Here is an 18,252-nt window from a genome sequence, read left to right as displayed (position 1 = left end):
TGATACAAATTCACATCACCTTAAAGAGCTCATCCAATCTAATGATACACATTCACCTCATCTTACAGATCTCATCCCACCTGATACACATTCACCTTATCTTACAGAGCCCATCCAATCTAATGATACACATTCACCTCATCTTACAGAGCTCATCCAATCTAATGATACACATTCACCTCATCTTACAGATCTCATCCCACCTGATACACATTCACCTTATCTTACAGAGCTCATCCAATCTAATGATACACATTCACCTCATCTTACAGAGCTCATCCAATCTAATGATACACATTCACCTCATCTTACAGATCTCATCCCACCTAATAAAACACATTCACCTCATCTTATAGAGCTCATCCAATCTAATGATACACATTCACCTCATCTTAGAGCTCATCCCACCCAGTGATACACATTCACCTTATCCTACAAGATTCCTCCCTCTATGATACACATTCACCTTATCCTACAAGACTCCTCTCTCTCTGTGATACACTATCACCTTATCCTACAAGACTCCTCCCTCTCTGTGATACACCTTCACCTCATCCTGCAAGACTCCTCCCTCTTTGTGATACACCTTCACCTCATCCTGCAAGACTCCTCCCTCATTTTCACCCTACAGGGCTGCTCCCTCCTTATGAAACACATTCAACTTCTCCAGCATGTGATGAAAACTAACAAAACATAAATTATGCTTACCTGATAATTTCCTTTCCTTCTGTACATTGAGAGACCACAGCTGCATTCCTTACTTGTGGGAAATACTGAACCTGGCCACCAGGATGAGGAAAAGACACCCCAGCCAAAGGCTTAAATACCTCCCCCACTTCCCTTATCCCCCAGTCATTCTGCTGAGGAATTTAGGGACGCCCATTGGAAAACACAGGCGGGAGCTGTGGACTCTCCCTGTACAGAAGGAAAGGAAATTATCAGGTAAGCATAATTTATGTTTTCCTTTTTAATACAGGGAGAGTCCACGGCTGCATTCCTTACTTGTGGGAAATTATACCCAAGCTCTAGAGGACACTGAATGCTAACGGAAGGGTAAAAAAGGAAAGGCGGTCCCCATCTGAGTGTACCACAGCCTACAAAAACCCTATCTCCCGAAGGTTGCTTCCACAGAAGCAAAAAATTGTGTTAACATTTAGGAAAAAGAATGTAAGGAGAACCAGGTAGCCGCCCTACAAATCTGATCCATAGAGGCCTTATTTTAAAGGGCCCAAAAGACAACACTGCTCTCATAGAATGAGCAGTAATCCTCTAAGGAGCCTTGTGTCCCGCTGTCTCTAATGCCAAGCGGAAGATACTCATCAACTAAAAGAAAAGGAAGTCTAAGAGCCATCTGACCCTTACGATTCCCAGATAGAAAAACAAACAGAGAAAAAAATCTGTCTATGCTTAAATAGCCTGAAGAACTTCAAGGTACGAACCCATCCTATATGGAAAACTATCCCTCAAGAAAGAAGGAATAGGACATAATAAAGGAACCACAATTTCTTGATGGAATTTGCGATTTGACACGACCCTAGTAGGCAAGTCTAACTAGGTTCGAAGAACAGCCCTATTATCGTGAAAACACCAGATAAGGAGGGTCGTATCGCAAAGTCGCCTCCAGACTGAAAACAGACAGGGCCAAACTGTCAGAATAAGGAAACAGCTAAGAGGCCCTTCACCAGATCATCCTGGAGAAAGGAAAATAAGCCTGGCAGATTTGATAGTGTGCTAGGATGAACCACCCTCTTCACAGAAGAAGGGGGTCCCTCTAACGAGGAACCAGTTACGCGCTGGAGGGAGAGGACCATAACCTCTCAGAAATCCTCTCCTGGCTAAGACTAAGCTTCAATCTCTACACAGTCCACCTCAGAATTTTAAGATCTGATGAAGCAAAGGGGCCCTGTTCCAACAGATCCCTGCGACAAGGCAACCCTTATGGAAGGGAAGACTACATTCCCACTAAACCGCGAACCACGATCTTTGTGGTCGCGACAGAGCAATCAGCATCCCTGATGCCTGCTCCTGCTAGGTTAGAGCCACCACTCGAGGAAGGAGTGAAAAGGCAGCAAAAAGAAAAATGGTAATGAACCTCCAAGGCGCCACTAATGCATTCATTAGTTCCGGCTGAGGATCCCGAACCAGGACCCCTTGCAGGAAATTTGGTATAGAAAACGGGATGACCTGAGATCTGTATCCAGCGTCCCCTTCCATCCAAAAAACCCCTCGGATGAAGACCTTAATGTCTGAAAAATGACATCCAGCCCGGATGACCGCCCTCAGAGAGATGATCGCTGATAGCGAGCAGTAGTGGGCCTCCGCCCACTACCAAAAACAAAGATACGTGCCTTATCACTAGGGAGACTCTCGTTCCCCTCAGAAGAGAAAAACAGACTATAATCTAAAACTGGGACTAACCCAGTAGACTAAACTTCAGAACAAAGGAATTGCCTGAAGAACCTCCCGAGTCCACAGACCCCATGCCTTCCTGGCTTGACCTCACCATTCTGGCGTTCAAAAAGATGACCCTCAGGACAAGGGGATCTGGACACAAACACTAGAGAGAGATAACCTCAACCAGTAGTCCAGGAAAATCTGTTAAGACAGATTCGAAAACAACACCTCACCTCACCTCTGCCTCAGCATATCCTTGGCTGAGATGGGTCCTGACAAAAGAAGTCGTCCAAGATGGACCACATGACAAACCCATACCACCAACACCGAGTTAGTGATGCCTGAAGGAGGTCTGGAGAGCACGATCTGGTGAAGCTACTTAGAAGTTCACAAGTCCGATAGAAGAGTCCTCAAGTCTATGAAGACAAAAATAGCATCCAGGAATCTACCCAAGTATTCTACCATCCCTGAGGAACGGGGAAGACAGATGAAAAACCCTTAGCGGTCTCTATCAGACGAGACGCAGGCGATTCGAACCAGAATCCTCTAGATAAGAAAAGCTACCACTAGATCTGGAGTCTGGCAATGCCAAAGAATCCCTGGACTCCTAAAAGTTTCTCAAAGCAGAAGTGAGTCTGTCCAGAAACATCACCCTAGGAACCGGAAAGTTCCCTGAGGAGGAATGAAAAGTATGAAATCCTTCCTCAACAGTGGCCCTGCACTGCTCTTCCCGTACCAAGGGTAGAATGGACCATATAGTCTCCTTCCGGAACGAGGAGACAAGATAAGCTAATATCTCAAACCTCACTAAGCTATAGTCACCGGTGACAATGACTCCAAAGGTTTCCCTCTCTCTGTCTGGAAGACAGGGACAAGAGAAGAAAAGAGTCCTGGAAGGCTGAGAATCTAAGCCTAGCTAAGACCTCCAAAACCCATGGGTCCTGAACAACCCTGAAAAACAGGCGACTGAAAGGAGCGATAGACTGTCCCTAACGTGATCCAAGATAGGACCCGGGACTATTCCCTTCTGCCAACCTAGGTTTGGCGGGCCTCTGCTCAGCTTGGATTTATTCCATGACCGAGTCATCTACCAAAACGAAAACCCTTGGGATTGCTCAGGCATAACCGCAAGGAAAGAATAAAACAAAGAAAATGTGTCTCTCATATTCTCTCTCTTACAAACGGAAAAGTGCAAAATAGCGGAATCAAAACAAATATTTCCCTTTTGCAAAAGGAAAAATTAGATTCCAAAGCCATATCTGTCAGAGTGAATTAGGCCTGGGCAGAAAAGCTGGAAGCCCTAGTTTTGGGGCTAGAACTGTGAAAGTCACAGATAAAAGAAATATAAGCTCCAATGTCTTAATTCTTTCTGGAAAATATTGAGGGAACCGCACCTCGAATCGAGACAGAGATGCTTCAATAGAAAGTCTCCAGGTCGACAATATACAAATATCCCACATGAGATAATATACCCATAAAAGGAGTTTCCTCTAATAATCCAGAGCACTAAGATTAAACTATACCTTTTAATGGAATAGTAAAAACAATAGGCAAGCGCACAAAAGTTTTAGCTAAATAGGGATGGGCAACAACCCAACCCACTAAAGGGCCCGGAACGGGTAATCTTAATAAAAAACAAAATAAAGACATAAGGGAAAAGGATCTCTATCCGTCCCCGCATTAATCTAGTTCGCCCTCTGATTCTGGGCTCTGAGATCGACTGGCAGATCAGTACTAGAAATCTCTAACATAGACAAAACCTCTCTTAGAAGGAAGAGCAGGCGCGCTACCTTAAATCTAAAGGCGAAATCCTCCTCAGCCGGAGGACTAGAAGCAGCAGACTCAGACCCAGAAGGTCCGTACTCTGAAGCCTCAGAGAGAACCGCATCCTCAGATGACTGATCCGATACAACTGTCAATTTACATGATGCTCCCTGGGCAGGAGTGCTTGGATTAACCCTTTGTTTACGCGGAGCCGTACGAGGGAAAACGGCCAAGGCCGCAGACATCGCCATACGGAACTGCGCAGTAACGTCTGGTGGAAAAAGGCCCCCTCCAGGAGGAAGATTAGAGGTACAAGGGGAAGCTGCATGTTTAGAATCAGATGACTGCAGGGGACACACCTCACGGGACGAAGAGTCCTCAGAGGCGGAAGGCTCAGTGGCATCTAACATCTCAACATTGGATGATGAAAACACCCTGTTGGAACATAATTGAGAGGGCTGGATTACCCGGGCCTCCTCACAATATACACAGGTATCCAATTCTGTCGTAGAGGACTCATCCTCTAAAACATCAGAATCCTCCATAACTAGGTAACTTTTATATAATCAAGAAAAACAACCGGCACCTAAACCCCCAATGGCTGGGGCACTCACCACCTCCTATGACCCAGACAGTGTAGAGAAAACTCGCTCCTCTCCAAAGTCACTCAGTCAGGAATAGGAAATGGAAACCGTCCCCGCTAAAGGAAAAGCACGCCAAGCTTAATAAAACTGCACAGCTCTCAAAGTAAAGGAGCAACCTGTACGTTCCATATCAGCCTACGAGCCCAAAACATCTCACACATATAAGCAGCATAAATCACATAAACTAATATGATTAACACCCAACTGTTCAACAATCGCCCTCAGGAGATATTAACCCTTGATTCCATAAAGATAAAGCAGTCCCACTGTGACCCTGTCTTCTAGCGTTAACATTTATGTGTAAAAAAATGAAACGATCTTACCGGAATCTATGCCGTGGAACAGAAACACGGTCCTTCAAGTGTGACAGACTGTAGCATCGCTTCTGACATGGACTTGAGTGAAGAAAAGCAGGCAGCGAAGCTCATCAACGCTGATTGCTTAGGAGCTGTTAATCTGAGTCTGGATGGTTTCGCAGAAAGACTCTCCCTGGATCTCCAGACTCTAACTTTCATCAATGCTCTCACTGAGAGGCTGACAAGACTACTTAAAACTTCAGTCCCATATCAAAGGGCAGATATCCCTTCTAGGAACTACTCCGAAATCTTCTGACATTTCTCTGCCAACCTCCTGTGATGAAAGGCAAAGAATGACTGGGGTATGAGGGAAGTGGGGGAGGTATTTAAGCATTTGGCTGGGGTGTCTTTGCCTCCTCCTGGTGGCCAGGTTCAGTATTTCCCACAAGTAAGGAATGCAGCTGTTGACTCTCCCTGTATTAAGAAGGAAACTCCTTTCTGTCATGTATGTTGTTATCACCCTACAATGCTATAGATATACTGTTATTTATTTTTTTTCCAAATGGCTCACATGTGGTTATATTTTGTATTTAATTGTGTATATTAATATTAATATGCTTGGGACAACAGTTTCTTATGATGTTTATCACAATGCATAACTGGTTAATGTTGAGCTTTTCCAATTAAATATGGATTCTTTGTTTTTACTTTATATATTAACCTTTTTTTTTATAATTAACTATTCAGGGTTGCTATGTAGTCATTAGTCTCTCTGTTTATATAATAAAAGCACATATCATGTCCTACCTGCTCTTATAACCCACAAATGCTTTAATGTGTAAATCCACAGGGACATCTTTAGGAGGAGAGATGGGAACCCTAATCCGACCAGTCAGATGTTGAGCACTGGGATGCACAACATGGCTTTCTCCTTCAAAAATTCCTTCTGCAAAGATGAGCACTGCACGGATGATTGTATCTAATGGATTTAAATCACAATGTTAGCATTCCATCACCCTTATCTAGCAGGTTAATAGTTACACAGAATTCCACATCCAGGTGCATGTAATTAAAAGATAATTTGTATAATAGATAAGTCTTTAAATACAATCTGGATATCAGCAGTATCTCACCATTAGAGGTTGTGATGCTCAGTTCTACATGTGCAGCCTGGGTGTCAGAGCCAAGAGACACGGACAAAGCAGTCTGCAGCTGAGTGTTTGCTGGGATGACTCCCATATGCCCATCAGACTCACTGATTTGGACACGTGTTTCTGCCTGCTATAAAAAAATATATATTTAAGTAGAAAAAGTTGTAAGTGTGAATGTTTTCAACAGTAGTTAAATCTGGGCAAATAAATATATATATATATATATATATATATATATATATATACATACACACACACAAGTACACACTTTATATATACAGTAATATATATATATATATATATATATATATATATATCTTATAAAAAATAGTGATGCAAGTCTAACAGTACTGTGTTGCACTTTACTATGTGGGTAAGGATAGGTGAATCTTATGTTGTATCCCTGTATCCCTCAGGGTGAAAAGTCTTGTATTGTTCCAAGTAGGGAGAAGGATACAGTGTGTAGTAATGTCCAAGGAATGTTTGAGATGACAGAAAATTTTGAAGGGAGCCACTTAGCATTGAATGTCATTTTGTTGGACATGCAGCACTGAACTTCACACCTTTTTGTCACACAGGACTAAGCATGTTTTTTTGTGTACACAGATTGTGCAACGACAGAGGATATTGTGGTGTGTCACCCTGGGTCGAGGATCTTGTGTGACATCTAATGTCAAAGTAATGGAGTCTAGTAGTGCTCCACCTTAGAGTGCAGATCTTGTGATAAATCGGGTTGAGGGATATAACGGATTATCATTTAGGATTAAAGCAATGGATTATATTGGTCTATACCACATATCTTGTGGTGGGACACAATTAAACAACTGAGTACCTTGTGATGCATAACCAAGAGAGAAGTATCTCATGTGCCACTCAGGACTGACAACCTTGTGACCTACCATCTAGTTTCTAACATATGGAATCATTTGGTGTCCTAAGTGTGATGATCTTTTTCTGTACAGAAGATGAGGATATTGTGGAGGGCCATGCCGTGTCAAACAGGTGTCATGGTATGCATGGTTGTGGATCTATTGTGTGACACCAGTGGCTATGATTTTCCTAATATGCCAACCGGCATTTTGAGATACTTATTATTTAGGTCTTGTGGTGTATTATTCTGCGTTGGGGGTATTATGGGGAGTTATGTAGGTCTACTTATGTGCAAGTGCAAATCAAGGTTTAGTCTATTAGGGTCTAGTGGTATGAAGGACTAGTTTTGTGCAAAGCAAAAGTAAGGTTCTTATGGTGTGCCAGAAAAACTTGAAATTAAGTGTATGATGATGCCTTTCCTGTGTGCTGTGGATGTCTGTATCAAAATATCATAAGATTTAATTGTTAACCGATTTATCAGTAATTTTATCTTAACTAATATTTGATTCAACCATTAAATTTAACCTTTGTGCACATATCTCTACTTCTCTTTTCATGTGATTGTCATATGTGTCTAAGGTGAGCAGCATACCTCCAGATTAATTTGTAAATAAACTCTGCAGTTTTATTCTCATAATAGGGTTGTTTCCTTCATTGGTGAAATATACACGTAAATGTAAAATACATGAGTCTTATATGAGTTATCCAAGACTAAAACATGGATTTTTTTTGGTGTCATAATCTACAAGCTAAATTGTTGTGGTATCTAAATTTTATGACAAACAACTATTTGTTGGTGTCAGGGGATTGTGTATTTTAGGATATACCACCTAAGAAGGGGAGTGGTTATAAATGTGAAATTTACAATTTTCTAAAACAATGAAAAGAATACTTGGACCTTGTGGTAATCCATCTAAAACAAAACTGTAAGAAAGTCTTATGTAACTGAGGTTAGGAATATATTGTTTTAGGGGCAGTACACAAAAGCCAGACAAACCTTTGAATTTTCCTGGTAGTTCTTCAATTCTAGAAGCAAGTTCTGCTTCTTCTGGCTGAGCTCTCTGACTAGCTCCTGTTCCACACTTGTGTCCATCAAACTCCCTGCAGATTCCTGACTTGAGGGTAGATAGCCTCGGACTGCAGCAGATAGAGGACAAGAATAGTGTTTTTTACAATAAACCATGATGTGATCCCGATGTGCCCAACACAGCAACACACCAGAGCTGAGCAAACACCCTCAAAAATATAAGCTGCATTAGAGAACATGTAATATATCCATTCCTACCTAATTTATAGCCGGGATAAAAAATATAGAATACTGTGTGATACATATTTATGTGTTTTAATTTAAAGGTTTGGTTCCTAAAATAATCATAGTAAAACTTTAATGCATAAAAAAAAATATATTTTCAAAACAATCAATCTCATCAGTATTAAACAGATTACTTAGCTTCAACAGGAATAAACAATGCACTAACTTTATAATTTATTATACAAATGAATATAACATTAATGTGTGGCTTGTCTTTGCTTTAACAGATCATCACCCAAGGAGCAAAGGATCAGTATCATAATAAATACTAGTAAAAAATATTACTTAATCTTAATATTAGTTATCGGGTTGTTTTTTTATTTAAAAATTGGACGTATTTTGTTGTAAACGCTGCTTGATATGCATAATACCAACTTTCTGAATACAGTTGAATATATTGCACTCCAAGGATCCCACTGATGCTTATGTCATTAGTATTCATTCTTTGGCACCTTCACTGGTGTTTAAAATGGTAATTATTCCTTTCAGGCCTCAAGATAAAAGGGAAATAACTCAATCCGAACAATACTCGGTTTGTACTTGTTCATATGTCACTAATAAAGCATCAATCTTGCATTCTGTTGATTTGGCATTATAGGAGTATTCTATTAGAATGTTTGTGTCTGAAAAATGCATTTAAAATATGTATCTTGTGGGCTCAAACAGATTTACAAAACAATACTGCTGCCTCTGTGTACTTTATTTTGGTTATAAATCAATACACCCAAGGACTAAGTTCAGCCATGTTCACGGTCAGATTATGACCCTACTTTACTATTTATATTCATAGGTACAAACATTCACAAACACATCCTTGGTCCCAGTTGTTCGATGGTTTCAAAATGTAGGGTCTTTAGGAATTAATTTAATTTATTTTTATATTTTCTTCTTGGGAAGCCCATATAACTATTTTTATTTAATTGGTACACCTCTGAAGCTAAATCCTTGTTGTTCCTGTGAAAACTGGAACACCCACAGGGGACCTAAGCCTTTGTCAAGACTATCAATAGACCCCGTCTGCTATTAATAATGAATACTGGCCCCTCATATGAGGCCACTGAGCCAGAAAGATTTAAGAAAATGTATCAATGTGCCTTTTATTGCATTGTGAAACCCAAGAGCTGCAGTGATCAGGCAGTGAGCTTGGATATTGCTTGTTTATCCGACTCCTTATCATGGGATTATGTTTAAGTTACTTGTGGGTTCCCAAGACCCCTGAGAAACAATTGTATATTTCTAAATTCTATTTATGTAGATGCAGCATTCTTGTACTAAGGGAATCATGCAATATTTCTTATCAACATATTTTACCTAAACCAGGTATTAAGAGATATGGAGGGACCTACTTGCCCCTCTAAGGTTGCTACTGGTGGCTAGAGCAATAGCAAAACAAATAACTCAAAATTTAGGTTGCTAGACATAATCTGAACATACATTTTCAACTTTTATGTCCAGAATAGACCAAAAACACAGAATTTCTGGGTTCTTTTTTGTATGAAAATGGTTTCTGTAAACAATTATTTAGTCCTATACATCAGAAAAGGACACTTTATTCAGTATCATGGAGGGCTACACACATGTAATGCTATCATTAATGAGAAAATGATTAACCTGCAGTCACACTATAGTATAATATAATAATGTCTAGCTCTCTGTGCTGTTTTGTAATACACTGTTCTAATGTATGTCTTTCATAGCCAGTTATGGCCTATTCCTAACAGTTTATATTGGTTTATACACTAAAAAAACACAATCAAATGTATTTTAAAGGGATATGAAACCCAATTTTTTCTTTCATGATTCGGATAGAGCATGCATTTTTATGCAACTTTCTAATTTACTCCTATTACCAAGTTTTCTTCGTTCTCTTGGTATCTTTATTTGAAAGGCAGGAATATAGGCTTAGTTGCGGCCCATTTTTTATTGCTGACTGGTGGCTAAATGTAGTATTTGTTGTATTGACTATTTTATGTGAGGCACTACTACAGATGTCTACACACAAATAACGAAACACACTGTGTAGAATTTAGGTAGATTCTACTATTAAAGGGACATGAAACCCAAACATTTTCTTTCATGATTTAGGTAGAACATACACTTTTCAGTTTACTTCTACTATCAAATTTGCTTCATTCTCTTGGTATCATTTGTTGAAGGAGCAGCAATGCACTAATGGTTTCTAACTGAACACATGGGTGAGCCAATGACAATGTGTATATATATATATATATAGCCACCAATCAGCAGCTAGAACCTAGATAAACCTTTCAGCAAAGGATAACAAGAGATAGAAGCAAATTAAATAATAGAAGTAAATTGGAAAGTTGTTAAAAATTGTATGCTCTGTCTTAATCATGAAAGAAAAAAATGTGGATTTCATATCCCTTTAAATACCTAATTTTTGTCATTGCCATTTAATTATCTCACCTTCCCCATCTATGGAGCAACAGATCAGCTGAGTTTTTCCATCCATGCGGTAATCTCCTTCAACCACTCCAGCTACAGCAGAGGAGAAGTTATCTTTAAATATCACCTCCCCAGTACGGTCACTGCGGGCATCAATCTGGAAAATAGTAAAAACTAAAACTAGAATCCACATGCACAGGACCAATCTCTGTACGTATACATGGTTGTGTGTACATATATTTCTGGATAGAAAGCTGTGATTTCTTGATAACTTTGTTTACCCACAACATTATATTATATATATAAAAATATTGACACTGTACACACTTGGCCTGTGCAACACTACTAAAATCAGTCCTTACACTTACCTTACCATTGGACCATCCAGTGATCAACTCGCACACTCCATCTGAGTTAAGGTCAAAGGCGTGTATACTCATTGCAAGGTTTTTAGACTGTATAGATAAATGAGAAAGAAGAAATGTATTTAGAAAACAAAAGAAACCTCTGCTGGACCATGAGTAAGAAGGTCTACATCTGCTTAAAGGGACATTAAACTGCTGAGTACAACTACAATAGTATGATTACTACTCACCATGCTATTGTTCTTCCTCCTGTGCCTGCAGCTGTCTTCAAAGTCACTCTCTTATTTAAACCCCTTACAAATATTAGTTAGTGAATTTCTGCATCTTCACAATGGGTGCCGCCATCTTGGAGCTTATATTTGTTATTTAACTTTTAAACTGTGTAAAAAAACTGCAAAAATGTAATACTTCTGCCCTCTATTATGTGAGCTAAACTGATTTAAAAGGTACAAGATGCAACAATACACGAGCTATAAGATGGTGGCGCCCAGTATAAAATGCAGAGCTTTACCAACTGGATTTTGTAATGAGTTAAAATAAGAGAACAGCTTTAAAGAGAGCTGCACATACAGGAGGGGAATAATAGCATGGGGAGAAGTAACTATGCTAGTGTACTTTTGCCCAGCATAGTTCTATCATATGGATCTTGTATCTGTAAACACTGGTGCATCAAATGTTCTCTGAAAGTTTAATATAATACATCAGGGGTGCCCAATAAGTAGATCGGGATCTACCAGTAAATCCCGAAGGCGCTGCTGGTAGATCACGGCCGATATGATCAAAATGATGTGGTTAAGTTACGAGATCTCAACACTGGGGCGTGAGTAGCGTATGGTTGCTAGGGATACTGCTTTATCTACCGCAGTGTGTGAAGGGGCAGGTCATTAAACAGTCTGATGGTCGGACACAAAAAGTGCTACAGGATTGGATCTCGAAGCACATCGATTTCAACCAATCAATGTAGATGATTTTTGAACGACAAAGGCTGCTGTGCTATGCTAAAGGAAGAAGTCTGATTGATGTCTGACAAATGAACATGTTGACCCGGTAAGAAATGGTCTGCTTGGTGCGCTATTGAAATTTATTTGTGTAAGCATGACTGGGTCATATCAGGCCAAGCCCGCCGTGCAAAGTAATTTGAATGCAGTTTTGTAACATGGCAGAAGGGGTTGCTCCTGTTAACCTGAATTATGTCAGTGCTACTTTGTCGTCAAGATTAATTTGTTGTATCTTTATGCTTTTGCACATCCATGTGTTGCTAAATCATGCAACCTTAAAGGGATATAAAAACACACATTTTATTTTTTTCATGATTTGTGGGCACCACTGTAATACATCATATATGTGTAGACAAGAGATACAGATTTAAATATTTACCTTTTATTACTCCAGCTAAGCTTCTTAATACATTTATTACATCCCACATTTTTTTCTATGCCAGTTAAAACAAAATATAAAGGATCACCCATAACCATTTAGCATATTGACCTCCTGAATAAATTCTGTAAATCTTATTCTATTACAATTTATTATACTTTTTGTTGTGTAACTTTTTCATATACACTCCTTTTTAGCCAAAATAGGTATGGCAGGTTTATATATAGCACATATCATAAATATAAAAACGCTTTCCTCACATATACATACTTTTATTCTCCAGTATCGAGACGTCCGGTCATACACCCCAACTGTGCCATTAGAGAGGGCATACCCAAAGCGACTGGTATACATCGGGCACATTGCTGTAACAGTCTGCAAGGTAAAGCGTTACTTCACATCACCAAGTATAACTGACATTTCCCATACTCAACAACAGACAGCTTTGTCATAAAAGATTTTTGGCTTTCAAGATAAAAAAATCCAGATTTATTATATGACAAAAAATAAACCAACAGGCTGGGATTCTGTGCAGATCAGACACGTCTTTGATAGTTAAACTTCCCAGAGGCCATAAGATATATTACCTGCTTTTTAGCAATACATATTATGCTTTGCAAATCCTACACTGCTTAGATAACTTTGATCTAGTCAATCTTGACAGCTTTACAAGCGTTCTGAACAGAGAGCTGTACAGTGGGAAAGAACTCCAATACTAGAAAGTAAGGTAATTTGTGATATTAAGCAAGAAGCTAATTAAGGTTTTTTTTATACCTCAGTTTCAGTCATTTCAGCCACAATTTCATCTTCTTTAAACACTCTGATGTCAAAGTCTTCAGATCCCACTAAAAGCTGCAGTGTGAGAAACGTGTAAGAAAATCACCGTAAGCATCTATTTCATAGTAACCCCAGCAATAAGAGGATAGACAGACGCAGTGAAATAGTTTATTAAGAGTATCCCACTAGGCTGAAAATACACACAATGAAACACTTGCTAATTTGTAATATAAGAATATAAGGCACTAATATCCACCAATAATATTAGTAGTACATTATCAGCCGGAGAAATAAGAGTACTTTCCTTAAAATTTAATTTTGTGTGACAATTAAATATTTTTTAAGAAGGTTGAACAGAAAATGTAGCTAGAGCTTATGGACTGGAAACTCACAATACCAATCTGGTAAAGCCTCAAATGGTTTAATAAAAAAAAGACCTACCTCTTTCTTTCCATCACTATCAAAGTCACACAGTGCTAATGAGCGTACATTATCTCCGGTAACCTAAAAAAGATGCAAGGAACAGCACAATTAGCTACACATTATCTGAGTTCTAGGTACAATAAAATGCACATCTTAGGATAGTCAAGTCAAAAAAAAACTTTCATGAGTCAAATAGGGCATGTAATTTTAAACAACTTTCCAATTTACTTTTATCACCAATTTTGCTTTGTTCTCTTGGTATTCTTAGTTGAAAGCTAAACCTAGGAGGTTCATATGCTAATTTCTAAATGCATTTTGACAGTTTTTCACCACTAGAGTGCGTTAGTTCATGTGTTTCATATAGATAACATTGAGCTCATGCACGTGAATTTACAGAGGAGTGAGCACTGATTGACTAAAATGCAAGTTTGTCAAAAGAACTGAAATAAGGGGGCAGTCTGCAGAGGCTTAGATACAAGGTAATTACAGAGGAAAAACGTATATTATTATAACTGTGTTGGTTATGCAAAACTGGGGAATGGGTAATTAAGGGATTATCTGGTGTTGACTGTCCCTTTAAATAGGGTAAATACACAGCAAGAAAAGTCAACCATATTTACCACTACCCTACTTTAAAAAGGTAAAAGAAACATAAAGGATGTCAGAAGGAAAGGCAGGGCTATGCAACTGTGGAGACACTTTAGAGAAATTTAGCTACTTTAAAGGGACAGTCAACACCAGAATTTTTGTTGTTTAAAAATATAGATAATCCCTTTATTACCCATTCCCCAGTTTTGCATAACCAACACAGTTATAATAATTCACGTTTTACCTCTGTAATTACCTTGTATCTAAGCCTCTTCAAACTGCCCCCTTATTTCAGTTCTTTTGACAGACTTGCATTTTAGCCAATCAGTGCTCACTCCTAGGTAACTTCACGTGCGTGAGCTCAATGTTATCTATGAACCAACTAAAATCAGTAAAAAAATGATAATAAAGTACACCTTAACAGCACACACATTCTTGGAAGTTTATGTAGAAGGGTAAGATAGTTCAAGACTATCACTGGAGGAGCAAAAAGCTTAAATAGAATAAAAATTAACCTTTAATAGATATGTTTAAAACAACGACATATGGACAAACATTTAAAATTACGTCTGAATTATTTATGTAGAATATAAGTATATAAAGGCAGGGAGAAGGGTGGATTGAGGCTCAAACAATGGCATCAGGACTAAGATATTCTGAATAGGTTTTATATTTACCTAAACGAGTCAAACACTAGTGTAGTTTATAGTTATATTTATATATTGGATAGAGTCTAATTAGCACAATATATGTACGCCTAGGCTTTATATATCACTGACTGGGTTGCTTATATAATATATATGGCAACTTGTGTGCCTGGATACAATTTATGATGGTCCAAAAGTTGATTTACAAATTGGTGTTAATTACTTCAACAAAATTTATAACAAATAATTCTGTGTCAGTTAAAATACAACTCCTTAAATATTTTGTGGTAATAATATGCCAAGGGTATAGAAAGTCCTTATTGAATATTACTTAGGCTCTAATGTTACTCACTGTAACTATAAGAGGTAAAAACTTTTCTCCTAGATATTTGTATCGTTAGTAATGATTTTTATATCCAAATAGTCTCTATATTGGAAGATTCGCTTTATTGTGAATTAATATTACCGGTTAATAGTAAATATATTCCAACGTTATTACACTTGCCTATATTGCAGCGTGTCCACAGTCTCTTATTGATTAACACCACAAGTTAACAGTTAACATATACCGCCATTCTTACACGTGCATATATTGCACAATGGGCTAAATAATATTGTACCGGTCACGCTATATTTATTAGCAAGTGTAAAATGCTTACTATATAACCTTCACCGCTATCTATACAAACTTCTATTTAAGCAGAGAGAGTGTGGACACGTTGCAATATATGCACGTGTAAGAATGGCGGTATATGTTAACTGTTAACTTGTGGTGGTAATCAATGAGAGACTGTGGACACACTGCAATATAGGCACGTGTAATAACGTTGGAATATATTTACTATTAACCGGTAATATTAATTCACAATAAAGCGAATCTTCCAATATAGAGATTATTTGGATATAAAAATCATTACTAACGATACAAATATCTAGGAGAAAAGTTTTTACCTCTTATAGTTACAGTGAGTAACATTAGAGCCTAAGTAATATTCAATAAGGACTTTCTATACCCTTAGCATATTATTACCACAAAATATTTAAGGGGTTGTATTTTAACTGACACAGTTAGAATTATTTGTTATAAATTTTGTTGAAGTAATTAACACCAATTTGTAAATCAACTATTGGACCATCATAAATTGTATCCAGGCACACAAGTTGCCATATATATTATATAACCAACCCAGTCAGTGATATATAAAGCCTAGGCGTACATATATTGTGCTAATTAGACTCTATCCAATATATAAATATAACTATAAACTACACTAGTGTTTGACTCGTTTAGGTAAATATAAAACCTATTCAGAATATCTCAGTCCTGATGCCATTGTTTGAGCCTCAATCCCCCCTTCTCCCTGCCTTTATATACTTATATTATACATAAATAATTCAGACGTAATTTTAAATGTTTGTCCATATGTCGTTGTTTTAAACATATCTATCAAAGGTTAATTTTTATTCTATTTAAGCTTTATGCTCCTCCAGTGATAGTCTTGAACTATCTTACCCTTCTACATAAACTTCCAGGAATGCGTGTGCTGTTAAGGTGTACTTTATTATCATTTTTTTACTGATTTCAGTTGGTTCATATATGTGTACACAGCACCCCTATAGAAACACAAATATTTTTTATTTCAGCTAAAATATAAAGCTGTTCTTTAATAATAAAAACCATATTCCTGGTCTTACAACTTAGTAGTGCCTTAGTACCCCCCCCCTTTTTTTCTCAATGTTATCTATATGAAACACATGAACTAACGCCCTCTTGTGGTGAAAAACTGTCAGATTCGAGGCGGCCTTCAAGGTCTAAGAAATTAGCATATGAACCTCCTAGGTTTAGCTTTCAACTAAGAATACCAAGAGAACAAAGCAAAATTGGTGATAAAAGTAAATTGGAAAGTTGTTTAAAATTACATGCCCTATTTGAGTCATGAAAGTTTATTTTGGACTTGACTTCCCTTTAATAAGGCACAAGTATATGTGCCCACCAGTTCCAAAGGAAATGTAAAACACAGACATATATAACTACATCTATAAATACCTTATCAACCCTAAAATAACTTTGGCCTTGCAAAATATTGAAAGTATATAAGTGTGTTTGTGTAAAAGCATACATATCTTAATTCTTACCGTCCAAAAAATGTCATTTCCTCTGCAATCAAATCCCTGCAAAGCACAGTTACCGCCAATAAGAGCAATGGGTGATGCAATATCTCCAAGGTTACCTAGTACCACAGCATTTGCTCCATCTGCAATCTAAAAATGTACAAGAAACAAAAATTATGCACCCAGCATACCATGCTGACAGGACTTGTGTTTGGGAAATAAAAGGCAGATTGCTAGGGGACAAATTATCTTAAAAGTAGGCTGGTTTGAGTCAAGTGATTAAAACTGTAATCAACTGCCCTTTTGGCCCAGTCCATACAACTATTTTTAATATTTATATATACGTAGTGGGTGCACACACTACTGTGGAGGTCCATCATAGTGAGATGAGAAAGCCTGGGATTTAATTAACATTCCCAAGATCATCAGTCACAAACATTGTTGAACTATACTACATGTATTAACTAATGAGAATTGCAACCAACATTATAATATACAAAGATTAAAATGCTTAGGGATAATGTGCAGAACTGCATTAGTGACTAGTCACCTCTTTATAGAACAGATCCGAATTGTTATGTACATCATAAGCCAGGAGATTTGTCTGTGTTCCCAATACAAGCGAGTCATAGCCTAGCTGTGGATCCAGAACTCCAGCTGTCAGACAGGTGACATTCTGATTAATATTCAGAAGAGACACATCTGAGTCTTGGCTGCTCTGCACCAAACGGTGCGCAGATATTCGCTGGTTGCGAGTATGAGGATTATGGATAAATACCTAAAGAGCATTGTATGTAAAAATAATATCAGTCAGGAGAAGACAGTGGTAAAATTATTGTAAAATTTAAATAGAGAACCAAAAAACAGGTTTACGGTGCAGAATACCGTAATTACTGACCAAGGCAGATACATCAGAAACATACAGATACATACTAAGATAAAGAAAGGTGTCCCTACCCTTAAAATAAAAAAAAACATTTAAACATAGCACATGAATTCTATTGCAAAGCATACAAGCTAATTCACCTATTCCAATTCAATGCAAAACATAAATTATGCTTACCTAATAATTTCATTTCCATCGAGGGTAGGAGAGTCCACAGCTTCATTCATTGTTGTTGGGAAT

At 38.0% G+C, this 18,252-nt stretch overlaps 1 protein-coding gene across 1 annotated transcript in view; it reads right to left on the bottom strand.

The window, feature by feature from the left end:
* The window catches only part of BBS2 (Bardet-Biedl syndrome 2), a 134,455-nt gene that overhangs the window by 73,778 nt on the left and 42,425 nt on the right, over window positions 1-18,252 (bottom strand). The window contains exons 3-12 of the mRNA XM_053700300.1: window positions 17,677-17,904; window positions 17,151-17,276; window positions 13,798-13,860; window positions 13,354-13,431; window positions 12,850-12,954; window positions 11,206-11,292; window positions 10,859-10,994; window positions 8,117-8,256; window positions 6,232-6,379; window positions 5,906-6,077 (exon numbers count right to left, since the gene is read on the bottom strand). Coding sequence (XP_053556275.1) covers window positions 5,906-6,077; window positions 6,232-6,379; window positions 8,117-8,256; window positions 10,859-10,994; window positions 11,206-11,292; window positions 12,850-12,954; window positions 13,354-13,431; window positions 13,798-13,860; window positions 17,151-17,276; window positions 17,677-17,904 — 1,283 coding nt within the window. The remainder of the gene's footprint in view (window positions 1-5,905; window positions 6,078-6,231; window positions 6,380-8,116; window positions 8,257-10,858; window positions 10,995-11,205; window positions 11,293-12,849; window positions 12,955-13,353; window positions 13,432-13,797; window positions 13,861-17,150; window positions 17,277-17,676; window positions 17,905-18,252) is intronic.

Source organism: Bombina bombina, chromosome 1 (genome assembly GCF_027579735.1).
Source record: "Bombina bombina isolate aBomBom1 chromosome 1, aBomBom1.pri, whole genome shotgun sequence".
Taxonomy (NCBI): Eukaryota; Metazoa; Chordata; class Amphibia; order Anura; family Bombinatoridae; genus Bombina; species Bombina bombina.
Note: the sequence above shows the minus strand (reverse complement) of the source record. Positions and strands in the feature narration are given on the sequence as shown.